Genomic DNA, 21,739 nt, shown 5'->3' with positions numbered 1-21,739 from the left:
ATAATCACATTACATCTTCTCTTCAATCATTAGTCTTTTAGGGGGCTGTATTTGCATTCAGGGATGGATTCTGCTCCATCTATCTCTTCTTTTCTTGAACAGAAAGGCAGGAACAGAGACATTGTCAATGAAAAACTGTTTATTGTTACTGGATGCAGGATAGCTGCCCTTTACCTTAGGTTGTGGCATTTATTATAATAACAATGCCTGTACAGGGGTCTTATCCTAAGACTTAAAATTAATAAAGACTTATTTGAGAACCATGTGACCATATGTTGTGGAGAAAAATTTGCTAATAGTTATTTTAACATGACATACAAATTCAAGTATACTAGTATATTTTTTTTGGCTTCCATTTTCAATTTACTTAGAAAGTTCTCCCTAGCCAGCATAGTCATTGTTCTTTTTCCTTTTTCCATTATTTTCATGCTCTGTTGCTGTCTTACAGGGTGTGCTCTAGATGTTTTGCCAGATTCACACACATTTCACCTTTTTTTCCTTGGAACTCATTTATTACATTACTAGTTTTCTGTTCATCAGGCAACAAAGTCTTTTTGATTCACTCTCCTTTCTACTTAATTTCTCTTTTGCTAATTTTGATTTTGTTTGTTTCCTTTTCTTGTTCCTTCTGTGTTTTTTTTTTTTTTTCCCTCCTATATGACCTGTTCCGTGCCTCACTAAACTCTCTCAATTCAAACGGGCACACTCTTTGGCTAATAGATCCTCCTGGGACCCTCTTCTGATTGTTCTCTAGGGTTGCTTTTGGGTCACTTTTGTTTTTATGGATTGTTCTCCTATTTCCCACCCCCACAGTTCCCCTCAATTCACCCTCTACTTTCTTTGGTTAAATCCTTAGTGAGGGTTCTGGCCTTTGTGTTGAAATGCTGCTTTCTGGCATAACAGACATCTGCTGTTATGTTAAAATAAAATGTTACTTGTTTTCCCTCAGAATATGCTATCTCATTGGAGTGAAAGAATTGACTTCTAGGCTGAATACAATCACCTCTATAAATGTATTCAACCTATACTTACGTAAGAATTTAAAACATATTAAAGTTCTTGCTCTCAATATTTGTAATCAGAAATGGTTTCATTAAATCATGAGGAAGCATATACTCTAAAACAGAAATAAATATATAGTGTGCTAGGTAATAATAAATACTGATAAGTATATTCGTTCATTCACTGAATTTTCACCAGTGGAGCAACATACGTACTAAGTTTGGTAGATATGAAGTAGTAAAAGACATAATTTCTGTCTGTAATAATAGTCTGGTTGGAGAGGCAAGTATAAATAGGGATGGTTACTGGTAGGATGAATGGTGTAATAGAGATGTGTAAAAATAATCTAAAGAACACAGATAAAAGGGTGAGTAATTCTAACCTAGCCCAGGAAGTTGCTGTACAGTGGTGCTTAGTTAGCCAGTCTGGGAAAGAATGAAATGAGTGAGGATTCTCAGGTCAGCATTACACCTGGTCTGCAAGCTGTGAGACCACTTTCAGCTCATATAAAATTTACCAGAATCATTAAATTTTAGTTACATGATCAACATGAGCTACATGAGCTCATGGAGAGCTTTATCAAATGTTAAGGATTCAGATTGTCTAGAGAACAAAAGCATCAATGAGGTGCTTGAGAATTGTGCTTGAGAGGTCATAGGTCACCGTTTCCTATGTCACACTGACACTTTCCCTTAATAGCATGATAGCAGAGCGGTAACATCTGTTTCTGTGTGACTGTACTATGAGTACATTGAAGGGGACAGGCAGTGGTTTAGTGCAGCCTGTGACTTGTAAGGAATTTCATATGTTGAGAATTCTACTCTGTGGTTCTGAAATTAGGGAAAAGAGGAAGTTGGCTTTTATTACTGTGGCATAAGAGGCCTCTCTGCCCTTGATTCCTCTTTCTTTTTCTAATTTGTAACCATTTCCTGACTGATGTTCATGCTGCATGCTTTTTCATAAGTTACCCAATACTTAAATCAGTTAATGGCTGGGGCTGTCTTGGTGAGCCGAGGCCTTTGCACCTGGGCTCAGATTGCTAATAGATCACACAGGGTCTGGTGATGGCCTGCGAGGCCAGATGGAACTGTTCAACCCCATGTTCAGCTGTCACGATTACCATGCGTTGCCTGTTTGCCTGAGTTGCTCACTCATTTTCTTTTTCGGCACGACTAAGATCAAAGTGCAAAAAGGATACATAAATGATAACCTAGAACTTTGCCCAAACACAGAGGCTACTATCTCAGCAATGTCTTCCATCACACTTTCCCCAAAGGCACAGAAGGAAAAGGGAAAATTATGTTTAAGTATAGCCTTTCTCACACTACTTCCCACCTCCTCTCTTCCTGAATCCATCATAGTTATATTCACCAGTTGGTTCAGGGACTTGACAATTACTGACCTAATCACAGGATTTGGGAAATGCTGATTTCTGTTTCTATGAAGCTGTGGCTGTGACTGATTGCAAACTTTGCACCTAGCTGAGCTCACATTTGTCATTCCATATCCAGATTTGAGATGGTTCTGGCAGTTCTCCTGAAGAGTGGGAATGAATTATCTGTGCTAATTTACTTCCAAAATGCATTAAAAAAATATCGACAAACAATGTTTATAAACTTGCAACAATATTTTATGGAAGTAATCACATAGATAATAATTACCTTTGTGTTTGTGTTCCAGATTTTATAAAATTCTTTGCAGTGTTAAAGGAAGGGGAGGGAGAGGGATCAAAAGAGGCTAAGGAAAAGTACAAAGAACTATGGTGATAGTTCACGGGTGAACTATATATATAAATAAATAAAAATTGCTGCTAGGAAAAAAAAAATCTTTGCAATGTTTCTGGGTTTACTTTTTTTCATGCTATACATTGTCTCTTCAAAATGAGTACTGGGCCTCCTCCCCTGGTGGCGCAGGCACTTGAGTGCAGCTCTGTGAAGCTGTCCGCAGACTCTGCAGCACCAGTTCAATCCTGGCCAGCTGGTGAGAATCCCACATGGCACAGCAGACCTCTCCTGTCTAGCCCGCTGCTCCTCTCATCAGTGTATTTCAGTCAGTCTGCCTGTTCTGTTCCCTGCTCTGTCTCTGGTGAATCCTCTCACCCTCCCGCACATCTGGCCTGTACCCTGGTTCTTGTATGCATGCATAAAGAAATCTTTAAAAAACAAACAAAAAAACCAAAATGAGACTGGCACCTTAATGAAAGAGATGAATTGGAAGTACAGCCATAAGTTAGGGAACAACTATGAATTAACTAAGGAATACATCTTTTAGAAAAATAACATTCAAATAACACAAAAGGCCTCTAGTTAGAAAAATCCATATAATTGTTCTCTAGATTGATGTTGTCTCTGAGATATTGCCTAGTGTAAAATAGACCTGAGAAGTCAAAATTGAACAATGCAGCCCTTTTTTAATAACATCATAAATGTTTAATGTGTTCTTTATTAAGATGATTAAGTTTTATAATAACATGATAATTCCTCTGTGGATTTCCAGAAATCACAACGAGTTCAGATGGTTACTCTCAGTTCTTTCTGAAACAAGTATCTATACATATCTATATATATGTAGACACACACACAGAGGTTAATATATCATTAACTAGAAGTGGAACTGTCATGTTTAGTAAGCTTCCACATTATTTGTGTGTGTGTGTGTACTTGCGTATATGCGCATGTGCACATATCATGCTATCTAGTAGGCTATGTTTCAAAAGTTCTCCTTTCTTTCCTAGAAAGTATTGGTATGTTTTGGAAATACTAAGGATGCCCCCAATGAGAAGAACCCTTGTGCAGGTGGTAGAACAGAACTTCCCTGGGACTCAGATAACTCAGGTTGGCTCTTCCTGATAGACTCTTGCTGGACTTGATACTTAACTTCTCTGGGTCTTGTGTTACCAGCTGTAAAATGGTGATAATAATGGCTGCCACAAATAATTTTTAAGAAGAGTAAATTTAAAAGCAGTGTAAGAAGAGCCTTTCTTAGTACTTTGAACTCTAGCTCTGGAATTGGCAGATATGGATTTGAATCCTGACTGATACCTATAAGCTATGTAACATTGGAAAATTCATTTAATTAGCTGTACCTCAGCAATAAATGATAGAAAGCATGTAAAGAGAATAATGCTTATTACATAGTAAGCACTCAATGAATATTTATTCTTATTAAATTATAAAAACTATGCAGATACTTTTTATAAATGATGAGCCAGTCATAAGTTGTCTGACGCTTACAGTTAATTGTTTCTCTAAACCTAACAACAGAGCTAAGTAATTTAGTGGCATGTCTATTAATACTATGTTAATTTATAAACTGCCAATTTTGTGAGGGGCTAAGTATACTTGTAATTACATGTACTTATCTTAAAGTCTTGGAATCATTTAACTAGTCCATGTTTCAGTACTTTTCTATTATAAATTTGAGAATTAAGCAGCATTATTTTAATTAAAATTTTTTACCTGATTTTAATTATTTTAAATAAAACTTTATTTAAATGTATTTATTTTATTTATTAATGTATTTATTTTTTCAGCTGAAAATTCCTTTCTTGATTAAACAACATTTAGATGATTGCAATTTCTACATAGTGTGTTTTGCTGTGTGGATAATTTTAATGACCCTTGTTTTGAGGATAAGAATGAATTTTTTGGGCCTCCCCGTGGCGCAGCAGTTGAGCGCTGGGTTGAGAAGCTGCCCGCAGCCTCTGCGGTGCCAGTTTGATCCCCGGCCGCTGGGCGAGGGTCCCACATGGCCCCAGACCTCTCCTGCCTCCCACTGCTCCCGTTGCTCAGCAGTGTACTTAGTCTGTCTGCCTGCTCTGCTCTCCGCTCTGACTTTGGTGAATTCTCTCACCCTCCTGCGCTTCTGACTGTACCCAGTGCTTGTATAAATAAATAATCTTAAAAAAAAAAAAAAGTGAATTTTCTGGTTCAGCTAAAAAAATGCTTTTGAGAAGAGGTTTATCACATTTGTTGTTGATGGCTACAGTCTTAAGAAAAATGTTCCTTATATTTACTTAGCCAAATATTTGTCTGTTTTATCTCCAAAATTTCTTCTATATTTTTCTATCATTCCATAGTTCTGTTTCTGAGTAGTTAGAGATTTCTTTTTCCATAATGCCTTCTCTCTAGTTTATTTTGTGTACCTGCCAGAGACACTTACCTAAATCTCAGGCTGTGTTTATTTCACTCTCAGGCCTAATGGTTTCTTGCCTGACCTAGGATGCTTGTCTCCAAAGTCATACTTCCATGCTCCTCTCTGCCTATCTGCCCCCCTTAAACTATACTATTCTTTCATAAAGCATACTTTTGTATATATTCATGGTCACTTCTGAATCATTCAGAATTTCATATTTGATTTTGAAACTATAGGGGTGCTGGGCCTCCCTGGTGGCACAAAGGGTTAAGACGCAAACTTCCCATATGGCGCAGCAGACCTCTCCTGACTTGCCTGCTGTTCCCCTCAGTAGTGTACTTCAGTCAGTCTGCCTTTTTTGTTCCCTACCCTGTCTCTGGTCAGTCTTCTTACCCCCCATACCTCTAGCTTGTACCCTAGTTCTGGTATGCATAAATAAATAAATCTTTAAAATAGAACAAACTAAAGAGGTGCTGCCTATCCTCATCCTCTATTGGCATAAATGATTAGCATATCATTTTTCTGAGGCAATGTGGGTATTTGAGAGCCCCCTGGAGCTGGCAATGTCAGCAAGGAAGAAGGAATAAATCAAGAGCTTCTAGAAATTTCTAGAAATAGGTACAAGGATGGCCTCCATAGTGGTCCAGGTCCTCTCTTCTAGTTAATGAAATATTTCCTCAGTCATTTTTTTCTCAATGAATATGCCTCATGAAACTGTGTATCACCTGAGCCTCAAGCTTGTTGGTTACAAAAGGCTGCTGTCCAGCATGATTGTCCCCTTTCTTGTCCACACTCCTCTTTCATACCTTGCGGTTACTCATTCAAGTGAGGGAGTAGGAAAGTGTGGCGCTGGACAGAAGCAGGTTCACAGGTGGCTTAGAACATATGCAGCAAACTTGAGACCAGGTGGTGGTGAGCAAATGTCCTTTCATCTTGAATATACCTCTGAGTCACCTTTACACCTTGATAAACATCAACTTCTGGACCCCATCCCTGGAGTACATGGCTCAGTGGGTCTGGGATGGGTCCTGAAGATATGCATTTTTAAAACTCTCTTGAATCCCATTATATTCAGATGCACAATGTTGGTGAGCATGATCTGATTATGAAAATGCCTTGTACCATCAAACCTCTGGTGATTGCCCATATAGGTTTATTGCACTTAAAGACTTTCCCCAAATTTTGCCACTCATACAACACCCATGTCAAATGTTACTTGTTTAATTATTTTTGATGGTTCCCTCAGCCAGGGCATAAAAGAATATTTGTATGGATGTTCTCTTCTTCCCAATTTCTTAGCAATTTATTGGTAAGAAACTCTCTAATACTAAGACTCTCTTATAGTGTTTATCACAATCTATTCTATAGAAATTACACATGCCTGGGCTTTACTATAAACTCTTTGAAGAAAAATATATTAGTCTTATTTACTTCTCTTCTTAAAGTGCTCATTTTATTGTTTTACACACAGTAGATTCTGCTGGTGCTCTACTCAAATCACCTTGAACCCATTTTACCATTCTGTATATCCATCCCCTGCTTCTATACACTAGTCTCTACCAGCTTGAAATTGTAACTTTCTTCAGAGAGCTAAACTTTCAATTTTACTAGAAACTAGTAAATTAGAACTACTAGAACCTCTTCATTTGACATGCAAATTTACAGCCCTAGCAGAGTGCAGCTAGTGAATGGTGCAGGAAATCCCAATTCCTTTGCCTTGATCTGAATATACTAACTCCACTAGCTCTCACAGCCCGGGACACCTGACATTAAACACACCCATGTTTATCTTCTTCCCCTTCTCTATCTTACTTTTCCTAACTCCTTTAATTTTTTTCCTCTCAGGGCACTTCCTTAATCAACAACTTGCACATGAACTTTTGTCTCATAGGTCTCTTCTGAGGAATTGGCAAGTGTTGTGTAAATGATTATTGAATGAATGAATGAATACTTAAAAAGGAGTACAGTATTATGGACTGTGGAATCAGACTACTTGGGTTTGATACATGCATGCATACATATTTCATAGATATATTTCCCCACTTTTTAGGTGGAAGGATATTGCAAACAATGATAGTCAATAGGCAGAAAAAGAAATGACCACAGGGCTAAGGGAAGTATTGATGTGTATCTTATAAAACTACTTTCTTTGGACTACTTACTCTTTTTGGGCAGAGAATCTGTATCACACAGAGTTAAGTCTCAGAGACTATCCCTCATGACAAACACAGAACTCCTGTAAAGTCTAAGGTATGATAGAGCATAAGTGGTAATCCTAAACTACAAGGAATTTAGATTCCTGAGTAGAGATTATACTGACAGAGGCATATCAGCTATTTTTACCCAGCCCTACAAACCTCACTTTTTGACTTGGTATTGAAAATTAAAAGTAAACCTTTATCTATTTACCTTCACTGCAGAAGTTATATAGTGGAAGTTTGCTGACGCACATTAAATCCCTAGTGGGAAATTACTAGAACTAACAAGACAAGTAATATTTGTTTTCAAATGGATTTTTAAGTTGACCTTGATAGTTCTCAATGTTTCTTAATTAGTGTTTGCAAATCTGCTGATTTTACAAAAAATCTGTTTCTTGCTGTATTAGCGTATAGCATCACAACAAAATTAGCATTCCATATGTTGTTTTGTTAAACATACTTGGTGACTTTCTTTAACATCCCTTGGAAAATGTTTTGAAATTTGTTGAAACAAATATGCAACATTTGAAATTAAATGGTGATTATTACCACATTGTTCTTTCTCAAAAATCACTGCCTTTGTTTGGGCTCAGGAATACTATCACTGAATACAATACCCTTCAAGAAATTACTCACAAATGCATGAGACTTCATGATACAAAACCTTTAGGTAAAAGGTTTTGTAGGTAAAAGCAGCTTGCTACATAATTCTAGCAATGCCCTGATACTATGATGGAACACATCTACATATCCAAGGCTGGATTTGCAAAATAAAATATTGCAAAAGCCTTTGTCAGGGATTTCTCTTCTCCTCTGTAAATGGAATGGAAGACTTCATCCCACTTTCCTAAAGTCTCATTTAGAGCTTTTTTTTTAAATTTTATTTTTATATTCCCCAAACAATTGCAACCCGTTTATTTTGACCCCAATCCCTCACCCCTGCCCCCACCCCTCATAAAGTGTCTCTAGTTCATAGTTGTTTGTTGATTATGATTTTCACTTTCTTATAGATATTCATTTTCCGGTCCCTTATTTAAGTTTTCTAGATTCCTGCTATGAGTGAGACCATCCGATGTTTTTCTTTTTCTTTCTGGCTTATTTCGCTGAGCATGATCCCTTCCAGTGCCATCCATGTTGCTGCAAATTGCATGTGTTTATCTTTTTTGAAAGCTGAGTAATATTCCATGGTGTATATGTACCACATCTTCTTGATCCAGTCATCTATATTTGGGCATTTGGGTTGATTCCAAAGCTTAGCTATTGTAAACAGTGCTGCTATAAACATAGGGGTGCAGGTGCTCTTTGGAGTTGATGTTTCTGTGTCATTTGGGCAAATACCTAGGAGTGGAATTGCTGGATCATATGGAAGCTCTATGTTTAGTAGGTCCAGATATCTCCACACAGCTCTCCATAGTGGTTGGACCAGTTTGCACTCCCACCAACAGTGCAGGAGAGTTCCTTTTTCTCCACAACCTCGCCAACATTTGTTGTTGCTAGTTTTTTTAATATGTGCCATATTTAGAGCTTTTAAATAAAAATAAAAGAATGTAGTTCAACTGAAATTGGAGAATTGTGCTGAGTCCCATTGGTAGTACTAGTCATTTTAGCATTTAATCACTTATTGAAGGTGAGATGTGGAGAAAAATGGTTTCATGTTTGAACCTTCATTTCAGACTTATATTTAGTCAACAAACAATTTGGATATTTATCATGTTCAATACATCTATTGTGAAATTGGTTGAAGTTACTAATAGACACAAATCCCAAGGTGTCAACAGCTTAAGCAGGGAAGATAAAATGTAGCATTCCAGGTTAGGGAGAAATGCTCAGGGAAGATTTCACAGAGGAGACATGTCAGCTGAATCTTAAATTGTGACTGCAAGTATTTCAGGTAGAAAAAGCAGGAAAGAAAATTCCAGGATGAGTAACTGACCTAAGGCATTGGGGTGTAAAAGGTTGCAGGTTCGGATAGTAATTCATTCTGTGTGATTGGCACATAGGGTTCTGGATGAGCCATGGGGGAAATGCATTTGGAAAGATGGGTCGGTGTATTTTTTGCCACACTGAGGAATTTGTACATCATCTTATATGATATGGAGAGATTGAAACATTTTAAGAAGCAACAGAAATTGATAAATATTGTTTGAGGGGAAAGTGAAGGGACTGAACACTGGTATTAATTGGGAAGCTGCTGGAATAATCTTGGAGAAGATAACAGAGAATGAAGGCTCTCCTCTTTATGTCTGAGAGATACTTAGGGAGAAGAAACAATTTCACCTTAAGGAATGAAGAGATGATTCATGATAAGTGGATCATAGCACCATTCATTGTTAGGGAATATAGTAGAGGTTTTGTGAAGAAGTAGCAGGGTGCATTTTGGACACAGTGAATTTGAGATTCCAGTGGAGGTATATTGAAAGGATCGATCTTTGCCTTGGTTCTTAAAGCTGAAGCATTTCCTATCCCTCTGAGTGATTTAAGGCCTTTGATTTTTAGTGAAAGATGCAGGGAAGGGAGTAAGGTTTAATGCTTGTTTTCCAGGTAGCAGGTGATTACCACTTGTTGCATGCATGTATCAGTGAAGGGGGTCTCTCCTATCCTCTGTCCTGTCTTTCTCGTTCTCGTGAACACTGAGTGGACCCGAATGTGGAAGAGCTTGCTTGTCAGTGAAGACTCTCCTCTTATCTGGGTTCCAGTTATTCTGTCATGCTATCTCACCATCAGACTTCAAAGACTTGTTAAAATTTTAGCTATTTTTTTCTTAGCTGTGTATAAGCAGTCACATCTTCATCTACACTATGGAAAAGATGAAATAGCATCTCAGTTCTCCTCCTAAAGTCTTATCACTTCTTTAGAATTTGGTATACTTGTATGTCTTGCTATTTTAGCTCTAGGATGTATTCAAGGAAAGTCATTGTTGGTAAACTACTATGATTTCTCTCATTGTTAAGGAAAGAACCACTTGTAACTGCATTCTAATGAAAGCTGTACTCACTCCATAGAATCAATTGTGATGCTGAAAGCACTCAATTATTTTAGAATATGATCTGAAAAACAGACTTGTGGAGAGTTGATATCAAGAAGTTATAGCAAATAAGAAGTGGTCATTTGAGGACACTGAAAGAGATGTACTTGGAGCTTTAACTCCTCAAAATTTCACAGCAGGAGCTTGGGTACATCTTATTGGTGCTTCTGGATTATTGTCCAAATCATAACTATTTTTACTTGACTGCTTTTACTTCATGTCTCTCTTACCTCAGTACCTTGACGATATACCTGTAAATGAGGATACATAAAACAAAAAGCAACATTAAACAAAACAGTAGTATATTCATAAACACCTAATAACTTATTATGGACTTACTGATTTGGAAACTCATACTATGACAATTAACATCCTAACCAAGCCAAGATAAAGGTAGAAGAGAGGATATTTGTACACATATATGGTATTTTTCTTTTTTGATTTAAATGAGGGAGAGGGCTGGGGATTTGTCAGCAGACTTTTTCTGTAAAGGACCAGATTGTAAATATTTTAAGTTTTCAAGTCATATAATCTCTGTTGTAATCATTGTGTTGCAACTTTACTCTTGTAGAACAAAAGCAGCTGTAGACAATATAAAAACAAATGGGTGTGGCTGTGTTCTGGTAAAACTTTCTTTGCAAAAACAGGTGGTAGCTGGATTTGATCCCAGGGCTATAATTCAGAGTTTGCTACCCTCTGAATTAGAGGGTTGGTACTGAAAATAGGGCATACCACATCTCCATTTTGGCCAATGGCAATCTATATCACAGAGTTTAGCGTTGATACTCATTGAAAATAGGCATAGCTTAAAGTAATGTATAAGAATACTTGCTTATGAGACATGGATTCCACTCTGCTATACATGACATTTAAAAGCAGTAAGAAGTGTCCCTTCTAAATCCTATGTAGAACAAGGCAGAAGATCAATGAACAGACAAATAACTATACATATATATATAATACATCAATTAATCAATCAAGAGATAAAATATAACTGGAAGATAACATTAAATATATATATTTAAAGATTTCTTTTATTTATACAAGAACCAGGGTACAGGCTAGATATGCGGGAGGGAGAGAGGATTCACCAGAGACAGAGTGGGGAACAGAACAGCCAGACTGACTGAAATACATTGCTGAGGGGAGTAGTGGGTGAAGCCAGAGAGGTCTGCCTCACCATGTGGGTATCTCCATGGCTGGTGGGGATCGAACTGGCACTGCAAATGTTGTGGACAGCTTCACAGTGCTGTGCTCAATCACCTGTGCCACCAGGGCGGCCCCATATTAAATATTATTTCTAATATTTTAATTGTTGAATATAGGCAATTTAGTCATGAAAATATGTACTCTCAAAAATAAGTCTGTGTAATTTGAATAGTCAACCAAAATTATTTTAAAATAGAAGAACACTAATATATGTATGCTAGGGGAAATGAGTGTTTTTGAATTGTTCCACATAAGAATTAATTTCAATTTATTCTGTTTACTTGCCTTAAGTCATGAATTGAAATTCAGTTTCATTTCCTGATAGAGATATCTTTAAACTACCATTTAACATCTTGAGAATGAAGAAGATTATTGCAAATTATAAAATGAACTTAATATTATTAAGTCCTGTGACAAAGGTTCTGCTAACATGACCTGTTATAGAAAGGATTGAGCTGACTTCCTGTTCTAAAAGATGAAAAAGAATCACATCTCCCTAGTGAGATCCTTTCCTTTTTGCTAGTGAACTGGACAGTCCAAGAGATGTTTATTAATTCAGAACAAACTTTTCATATACTGAAATTTAAGACAATTTTCCAACCTCCAAAGTCCCAATATTAGCCAGGTCTAAATAAAAAGCACTCACTTTTTTGTAATATTACATTTTAGAAGTGGAACCATAACCAATTTTCTGTAACCAGACAATAACAGTAATATAGAGCAGATAACCGAGCTCTTAATCTAGGAAAACTGGATTCTGATGTAGAGTGGGCACTAAAAATATGTTGCAGGTGTGGATAGGTATCATCATGGACTGGCCTTTGGGGGGTCAATATAGGCAGAATTCATCATTATTGTCTTCCCACTTTCCTTTTAAGTAGCATTCTCCCAATTCTCTATTATTACTCCTCCACTCTTAAGATTTTAATTATCTTGCCCCCTAGAGCTCTTTTTATCCAGACATTTATGAAAACTGATTTCTGCTTATTGGGGAGTCTTTTAGTCACCTAATTCATGAAACACATTGATAACTTAAAGTGACAAAATTATGCTATGGCTGACATTAATTTTTCAAAGTAAAAGGGTTTTAATTAAAGGGATAAAGCTTTAATGGTGAATATGTTTTTATTGGAGAATAGACTGTCATCATGATATCATATATTCATCCATCCTTTCATTCATTCAGTAAATCTTTATTGAACCTTTATTACACGCTAGGCTGCTGAGACCTTCCAATAGCTTTTCATCATTATCAGCAGAATACCCAAGGCTGAATAGATCTGATCTGAGTTACCTCACTCACCTTAATTATTTCCTCTACCCAACTTTGTCATTCTCCTCCAGCCCTATGAATCCCTTTGAAGTTCCTCAAGCAAAACTAAGCAAGCTCATGCTTCAATGGTCTTGTGTTTTATGTGTGGAATAATATTCTTTCTACTGGCATCCATTTGACTTTCTTCCTCCTTTTATTCCTTTTATTTAGGTCTCTACTCAAATGCCACCTCAACAGAGTTTTTCCTAGCTTCATAGCACACATATATATGCATATATATTGTATACACACATATATAATATATGAAACATTTACAGATATTTTATACATGTATTGATGTGTGAGTGTGAGTGTGTGTGTATGGTGTGAGTGTGTGTGTGTGTGTGTGTGTGTGTGTGTGTGTATGTGTGTATCCTGTCTCTCCATGGAAAATAGACTCCATAAAGTCAGGTGTTTTATTTTGCTTGTGGTTTTATTTCTAGTCCTTAGAACAGAACCTGGCCACAATGTATTCAATTACTATTTGAAGATAGTTGAATGTTTCTGTTTTACTTGTAGCATCTATGATTAAATTTTCCTAATCTTGGGTCCATATCTCTTGCCCAGAATATAATCAATTAAGCAAAGAAAGAATAGCATTGCTACACCAAAAATATTAAGGGAATTTAATAGTATGAAGTGTCTGTTACTTACCAAAGATTCAACTAATATTAGATCAACGAATTTCTTTTCTAGAGCCCTGTTTTCAGGACATTTGGCCGTTGTGACTTTGGTTTGGCTCTGCTGTTATTTTTACATGGTGTTAATGTGTTCCTGACATATTTCAGAGACCAGGCTTGTCATTTACTTTGAGGTGTCCCATGAATTTCTCTCTTACACTTTTGAAATGAAATTTCAGAATTGAATCAAATTTATTGTTTCAATCAAAATGGATTTGATTTACAGATGTCTGATCCCTTAAAAACATATCTAAAAAAAGAAAGCTTCCATCAACTTCAGTTCTTGTTTTCTTGTCTCCTCCAAACAAGAACTAAGGACTTTCTATAAGACATTTTCTGTAACACTTTATTGTCTTAAAAAACATCAGTGCATGTTAAACTAAACTAAGTACATTATATTTGCTTATGCTTTAAGGTTCATTTCATCAAGGAAGTAGTATAATTCACTAGCAAGTTGTGTATGCCTTTCTAGAATGTGATTATTGCTCATAAAAGTGGTTTTAATTGAAAATTTTAAGTCATAGATAGCCTACAGCAATCTTAGATCCACATACCTATATTTCTGTCTCTATAATTTATTTTTTAAGATTTTCTATACAACACTATCTTGAAATAACTAAAGGGGCTTTCTTTCTCTTTTTGCTATTCATCTGGGTAACTTAAAAAAATATTGCTGTTATGTTCAACTGTTGGCACTGTTGCAAGCAACTAAAAGCTTAAGAAAATTATTCCCCCGCCTGTCCCCCTGCCCAAAGCCACATCTAAAAAGGTCACTAAAGGAAACACACAATTCAAATAATCTCCATGCTATATCTGAGATTAACTTGGACACAGATGTTTTAACTTACAGTTTGATCTGGCGTAATATATACATTTAACAAAATCCTGTTTTGTATTGCTTCTATAAACACTGAAGTCTGATAAAAGTGTATTGATTTTTCTGCTATTTAAGAGCTTTTGAACCAGTGCTTAAAGCGGGTTTTCTCCAAGGCCAAAATTAACTCCTTCAGCTTTTGACTATGGTTTCCATGTAGGGGTATGTGTGTGCATACAAGTATGTGTTTGTTTATGCTTGAAATGGATTAGAATGGCAAACCATTTTGTGGTCTGCAATATTTTACTTGCTAGGGATAATCATTAGACTTTGTTCTTGATTTTTTTCTTAGAAGATGAAATGATTCAACACTGTTCATTACTGCTCATTTCCTAACCACACTGTAATCATTATAGGCCTAGATATTATCTGAAAAGTTACTGAAAATATTAATACAACATGAATAGGGTTTTCCTCTTGCACTCTGGGTATTTAAATATAGACATCATACTTCTTTTTCCTAGTTCTCAGGATTTTTGTGCAACTGACCTTAACATGAGGGCTCTGAAGGAAGAAACTTAGAGAACATCAATCCAATTTAAATCTGTCTTGATTTCAAATTTATCTGTATCTCTCTTCTTTCTTGGTTAACATTATAACATAAAACAAGGGCAGTTTCTCACTGTGTAGGAACTGGGCAGCCACTCAAACTGCAAGTAGGCTTCTAAAAATTATTTGAGCCTTCACACCAGAATTGTGATCTTAATAACTCCTGTGGCAAAAGTTATTCCCAAATTTATTTATTTATTTATTTATAAAGATTTATTTACTTTATGCATACAAGAACTGGTGTACAGGCCAGAGATGGGGGGTGAGAGAATTCACCAGAGACAGAGTGGGGAACAGAACAGGCAGATTGACTGAAATACAGTGCTGTGGGGAGCAGTGGACATATCAGGAGAGGTCTACCTTGCCATGTGGGTAGCTCCCTGAGCAGGGATCGAACTTGTGCTGCAGTGGCTGTGGATAGCTTCATAGGTTGTGTCTTTTTTTTTTTTAAAAAAAAGATTTATTTATTTATTTATACAAGCACTGGGTACATTCAGAAGCACAGGAAGGTGAGAGAATTCACCAGAGCCAGAGCAGGCAGCAGAACAGACAGACTGACTAAATACACTGCTGAGGGGAGCAGCGGGTGCGGCAGGAGAGGTCTGTGTGCTATGTGGGACCCTCACTTGTGGCCAGGATCGAACCAGTGCTGTAGAGGCTGCAGGCAGCTTCACAGCCCAGCGATCAACCACTGTGCTACCAGGGAGGCCCCAAGTGTACACTCTTAACAATCTTTTTTTTTTTTTGAGCAAAAGATAATAGAAAATAAAAATATATTTCTGTGATTGCTGTAAAAACCACTTTAAAGGGAATTTGCTTATTAGTTCCTAATTGTTGATTATTGACTGCTTTACTAGAACAGAGCTTCCAAATCTTCCCAGGGCAGAGCAGCCACTGCAGACTTTCTCACCTTTGTAGAGCATAAATGTGAGGCCAGTCTTGTTGAGATTTCTGTTTGGAAAATGGCATTATAGATACATTATGACTCTTGGAAAAACCCAGGACATATAGCTTGACCACTCCTGGCCCCCAATTATCAGCTGTGACAGCCCAACCTCCAATCATGGGAGACTCCACTAATAGGTTCTAGCCCTCACTGGCTGTAGCTCTTGGAGCAGTGAGCCAGAGGGATAGGAGTGGGATTGATTATCCCTTGGACAGCAGGGACCAGTGAAGAAATCAACAGGATAAAAACTGAGGAGACTCATGCCACGTTCAACAGAAGGTGGGTAGAGAGAGGAACTTATGGGTAGGGGGTCTGTATTAGAGGAAAATGGTGGCATGGCTCTTTGTTCAGTAAGGGCACCTGGGGAAAGAAGAGCAGAACTTATATAGAGGCACACTCTTGAAAGGGGAAAATCTCTTTGGAGGGACTGGAGCTGTCCACATAGGCTAGGTTCTGGGAGAGATAATACAACAGGCATTTTGAACTACACTTCCTTTCTTTTTTTCTCTTTTTAAAGAATTATTCCATTATTGTAAGATTTTTATTTTATTTATTTTTGTGTAAATAACTGGGGTGAAGGCCAGAGGTGTGTGGGGTGGGGTGAGAGGATTCACCAGAGACAGAGTGGGGAGTAGAACAGGCAGATACACTGAAATGCACTGCTAAGGGGAGCAGTGGATTAAATGGGAGAGCTCTGCTGTGCCATGTGGGTTAGCTTCCTAGCCAGGGATCAAATTTAGGCTTCTTTGCTGCCAGAGGGCCATTGAGGTGGTAGTTCTGAGACTTAACCCCTAAGCCACCAGGGAGGCTCCACTTCCCTTTTCTACCTCTTGGATCTGTTGTTTACTTTTCAGAGCACACTGAAAACAAAGGGGCTGCTGAGTCTTTCATTACAGGAGGAATATTGGGTGTGCCACAAACAGGAGCTGGCTGTATCCCAACTCATCCATACTAACATCAAATCCTTCCAACTCCCCCTCTCTGCTGACTCAGAAACTAAAAAACAGATCCTAGTACATATCCAGAAAAGGCCAAAATAAAGAAAATCAAACAAATCCATAGAACATTCTATGAATTTGTGAAAATTAAAATAGCTTAACCTCTTAAATTATGCTGAAGATATTAATAATAATAATAATAAAATAGGGAGACCTCAATCAGCACAATGGGCAGAAAAAATTATGACAAGTGGAAATATGGAAATATGATATCTCAAGAGAACATAAAATGGCAATGTGAGAACAACTATCCAGACTCCAAAGGCAGAAAGCTTTGTCACCCTATCAGATAGAAAGTTCAATAATACTATAATGAAAAACTCAAAGTGACAGAAGAAAACTCAGGTAGACAAGTCAAATAAAAAAAAAAAACTCAGAAAAACTAATCAAATAAGTAAAAATCAAAATTCAGGAAAATAATTTAATGAGCACAGATATAAAACCAATGAACAGAAGATCAAAATCAACATGTTAAATAAGAAAATAACAGAAATTTAGGGGATAAAGTACACAATGAATGAGGTCATGAATGTAAGAGAAATCTAGGGAAGTATAATAGACAAATAGAGAAGCACATTAGTGATTACAAAGATAGTAATATACTAATAACTCTTGTGTAAGAAGAGTGTGATGAGATATAAATAAAATGAAGAAGTAATATGAGAACCATCCAACACCACTAAGAAAACCACATAAGAATAATGGGTGCAGTGCCTCCCCAGTGGCACAGCGATTTAGTGCTGGGTTGCAAGGCTGCCTGCAGCCTCTACAGTGCCAGTTTGATTCCCGGCCACCTGGTGAGGGTCCCACATGGTGCTCAGACCTCTCCTGCCACCCGCTGCTCCCCTCAGCAGTGTACTTCGGTCCTTCTGCCTGCTCTGCTCCCCGCTCTGGCTCTGGTGAATTCTCTCACCCTCCCACGCTTCTGACTGTACCCAGTGCTTGTATAAACAAACAAATAAATAAATAAATCTTTAAAAAAAAAAAGAATAATGGGTGCTTCAGAAGGGAAAAAGGGAAAGAGTGGAACAGAGTCTTTCAAGGAAATAATAGAGGAAAATTTCCCTAACCTTGGGAAGGAATTAAATATGCAAGTTCATGAAACTAAAAGAATGCATTTAATGAGGCCTATAGCAAGATACATAGTAGTGAAACTGTCAAGATTCAAGCAGGAATGTATGTACCTGTAAGTTGGTAAGGGAGGGGTGGAGAGCAGATAACCTATAAAGATAGCTCTATTAGGCTTACATGTGACTTCTCTGAGAAAATCCTATAGGGAAGGAGATAATGAAATAATGTATTCAAAATACTCAAAGATTAAAACCAAGCCAGCCAAGCATACTATATGCTGCAAGACTCACCTGCTGATATGAATGCGAAATAAAGGACTTCTAAAATAAACAGAAGCTCAAGGAGTATACAAACATCAGACCTTACCTACAAGAACTTTAAAAGCAACATTCCTGGGCCTCCCCGGTGGCGCAGCGGTTGAGCGCTGGGTTGCGAAGCTGCCCGCAGCCTCTGCAGCACCGGTTCGATCCCCGGCTGCTCCCCGGCCACTGGAGGAGGGTCCCACATGGCGCGCAGACCTCTCCTGCCGCCCGCTGCTCCCCTCAGCAGTGTACTTCAGTCCTTCTGCCTGCTCTGCTCCCCGCTCTGGCTCTGGTGAATTCTCTCACCCTCCCACACTTCTGACTGTACCCAGTGCTTGTATAAATAAATAAATAAATAAATCTTAAAAAAAAAAAAAAAAAGAAAGCAACATTCCTACTTAAAGTGAAGAAAAATCACAAGAAATTAATAAAGAAATAAATTCATAGAACAGACTTAAACACAAGTGGCAATAGCAAATGTTCGTATATCAATAATCACTCTAATTGTAAATGGGCTGAACCTACTAGTCAAAAGATACAGAGTGACTTTTTTTAAAGGTTTATTTATTTATGCATACAAGAGCTGGGGTTGAGGCCAGTAATGCAAAGGGTGAGAGGATTCACCAGAGACAGTGTGGAAAGCAGAACAGAGAGATGTATTGAAATACACTGCCAAGGGCAGCAGCGGGTGAGATAGGAGAGGTCTGCTGTGCCATGTGGGTCTCCTCCCTGGCCAGGGATCACACTCATGCTACAGTGGCTGTGGATAGCTTCATAGTGTTGTATCAACCCCCTGTGCCACCAAGGAGACCCCAGAGTGACTTTTGGATCAGAAAACAAAATCCAAATTTTTGTTGCCTCCAGGACACCCTTCTGAACTCTAAAGAGGAACACAGGCTCAAAATGATTTGTCGGAACATAAACCTACAAAGAGATGGGGAAAAAAAGGAAATACAGATACAGTGATACTTGTATCAGATAAAATTACTTTCACTTAAAATGGTAACATAATTCAAGAATGGATATTATATAATAGTTAATAACTAGATCAGAAAAATATAGAACTTGTCAATATCTATGTACCAAGCAAATGAAAATCAAAATATGTATGACAACTATTAACAAATCTAAAAGCAGACAACACAATACTATGTGGCTGCAACATAATACTAGTATGGGACTTCAACACCCTGCTTACATCAATAAATGGATTGATCAGACAGAAAATCAACAAGGAAATAATAGCCTTAAGTGAGAAATTAAACTAGATGCATCTACTAGACACTTAGGGGGCATCACACCCTAAAAAAGCTGAGTACACATTCTTCTCAAGTGCACATGGGACATTTCTCCAGATAGACCATACGTGGATCACAAAACAAGAATCAATGAATTCATGAAGTATAAAATCATATAAAGTATCTTGTCTGATCAGAATAGTTTCAAACTACAAATCAATCACTAAATAAAGTTAGAAAAAGAACTAATATGTGGAGATTGAATGCTATACACCTGAATGGCTATTGGATTAACGAAGAAATCAAAGAAGTTAAAAAATAAATAGCACAAGCACAAGTGAATACACTACCTACCAGAACCTTGGGGATGCAGCAAAAGCAGTTCAAAGAGGGAAATATGTAGCAATACAGCCCATATGATAAAATAATTAAACCTTAAGGAACTGACGGGGGGGGGTGGTAAAAAAAACAAGCATCAAGAGAATGAAGAAAATAATAAAAAATAGGGCAGAATTGTATGACCTGGAAGTAACCAAGGCAACTTAAAAGAACAATGAAATTTGAATTTGAAAAAATAGTCAACATAGGCCAACCTCTGGCTAGACTACAAAGATGAAAAGGGAGAACACACCAATAAGTAGAATCAGAAATGAAAAAGGAGAAATTATAACAGATGTCTCAGAGTCAGAGGATTGAGACCATAATTAATGTCTTTATAACAATAAATTGGAAAATATGGGAAAATGGACCAGTCATAGAAACATACAACCTTCCAAGACTGAATCAGAAAGAAATAGAAAATCTGAACAGACCAATTACAACCAAGGAAACTGAAATATACTAAAAAAACTCCCCAAAACAAGACCAGATGGTTTATTAGTGTGTTCTAATGTAGCTTCAAAGAGGAAATAATAACTGTCCTTTTACAACTCTTCCAAAAAGTTGAGGAAGAAGGAATAGTCCAAAACACATTTTATCAGGTCAACATTCTGATACCAAAAGAAGACAGACAGACAACACACAAAAAGAATACTTAAGGCCAATATCCCGATGAACATAAATGCAAAAATCCTCAGCAAAATCCTAGCAAACTGAATTCAGAAATACAATTAAATGATCATACATAATGATCAAGTGTGGATTTATTTCAGGGAAGCAAGTGTGAATTAATATATACACATGAATCAATGTAATTCATCATATTAACAAAAGGAAAGACAAAATTCATATGGTTCATATCATTGATGCAGAGAAGGCATTGACAAGATTCTGCATCCATTTATCATCAAAACTTTTAATTTTCATGGGGCTAGAAAGAAGACATTTCAATGTAATAAATTCCATATTTGGCAAGCACATAACTAAAATCATATTCAGTGGTGAGAAACCTGAAAGATTTTCCTCTAAGATTGGGCACATGACCAGGATGTCCCCTCTTACCACTGCTATGCAACATAACATTGGGCAGTTGGGCAAGAGAAGTTAAATGGAATTCAAATTGGACAAGAACACAAAGAATTAATGCTATCAATACTTCAAAAGTTGTGCCATTCTTATACACAGATACTGAACTTGAAAGGAAAGAAATCAATTCCATTTACAGTAGCATCAAAACGTATTAAATACTTAAGACTAATCTTAGCAAAGGATGTGAAAGACCTACTCAGTGAAAACTGCAAGACACAGGTAAAACAAATAGGAGACACAAGGACATGGGAAGATGTTCTATGCTCATGGGCTAGAAGAATTAACAAAATCAAAATCTTTACTTTTTTCCAAAGTAAAAAATATATAGATTCAATGCAATCCCTTTCAAATTCTATAGAAAACATTGAAAAAACTAGAACAAACACTGAAATCTCTATAGAACAGTAAAGATCCTAAACAGCCAATGTGATTTTGATAAAAAAAAATAAGAGGAACGAAATTATCACATTTCCAGAAGGATAATACAAAGTCCATAATAATCAAAGTAGTATTATATTGGAATAAGAAAACACGCATAGACCAATGGAATATAATTGAGAGCACAAAATAGTCACATTTACATGGACAATTAATCTGTGACATAGGAAACAAGAGTACATACCTGAAAATGGAAGTTCTTTTCAAGAAATAGTGCTGTGAAAACTGGATAACCACATGCAGAAAAATGGAACTAGACCAGCCTCTTACACCATGCACAAAAATTAACTCAAAAT

General features: G+C 37.1%; 1 protein-coding gene across 9 annotated transcripts in view; it reads left to right on the top strand.

The window, feature by feature from the left end:
* Positions 1 to 21,739, top strand: part of SUGCT (succinyl-CoA:glutarate-CoA transferase) — a 793,244-nt gene that overhangs the window by 467,297 nt on the left and 304,208 nt on the right. Inside the window, exon 13 of one of the 9 annotated variants that reach the window (XM_054692301.1) lies at positions 16,784 to 16,975. The exons of the other annotated variants lie outside the window; for them this stretch is intronic. Within the exon in view, the coding sequence (XP_054548276.1) occupies positions 16,784 to 16,969 (186 nt within the window). The 3' untranslated portion in view covers positions 16,970 to 16,975. Of the gene's footprint in view, positions 1 to 16,783; positions 16,976 to 21,739 lie in introns of those variants that run through there. 9 annotated transcript variants of the gene reach the window in all.

Source organism: Talpa occidentalis, unplaced genomic scaffold (genome assembly GCF_014898055.3).
Source record: "Talpa occidentalis isolate TD23 unplaced genomic scaffold, MPIMG_talOcc4v2.1, whole genome shotgun sequence".
Lineage (NCBI taxonomy): Eukaryota > Metazoa > Chordata > Mammalia > Eulipotyphla > Talpidae > Talpa > Talpa occidentalis.
This window is presented reverse-complemented; position numbering and strand designations above follow the sequence as displayed.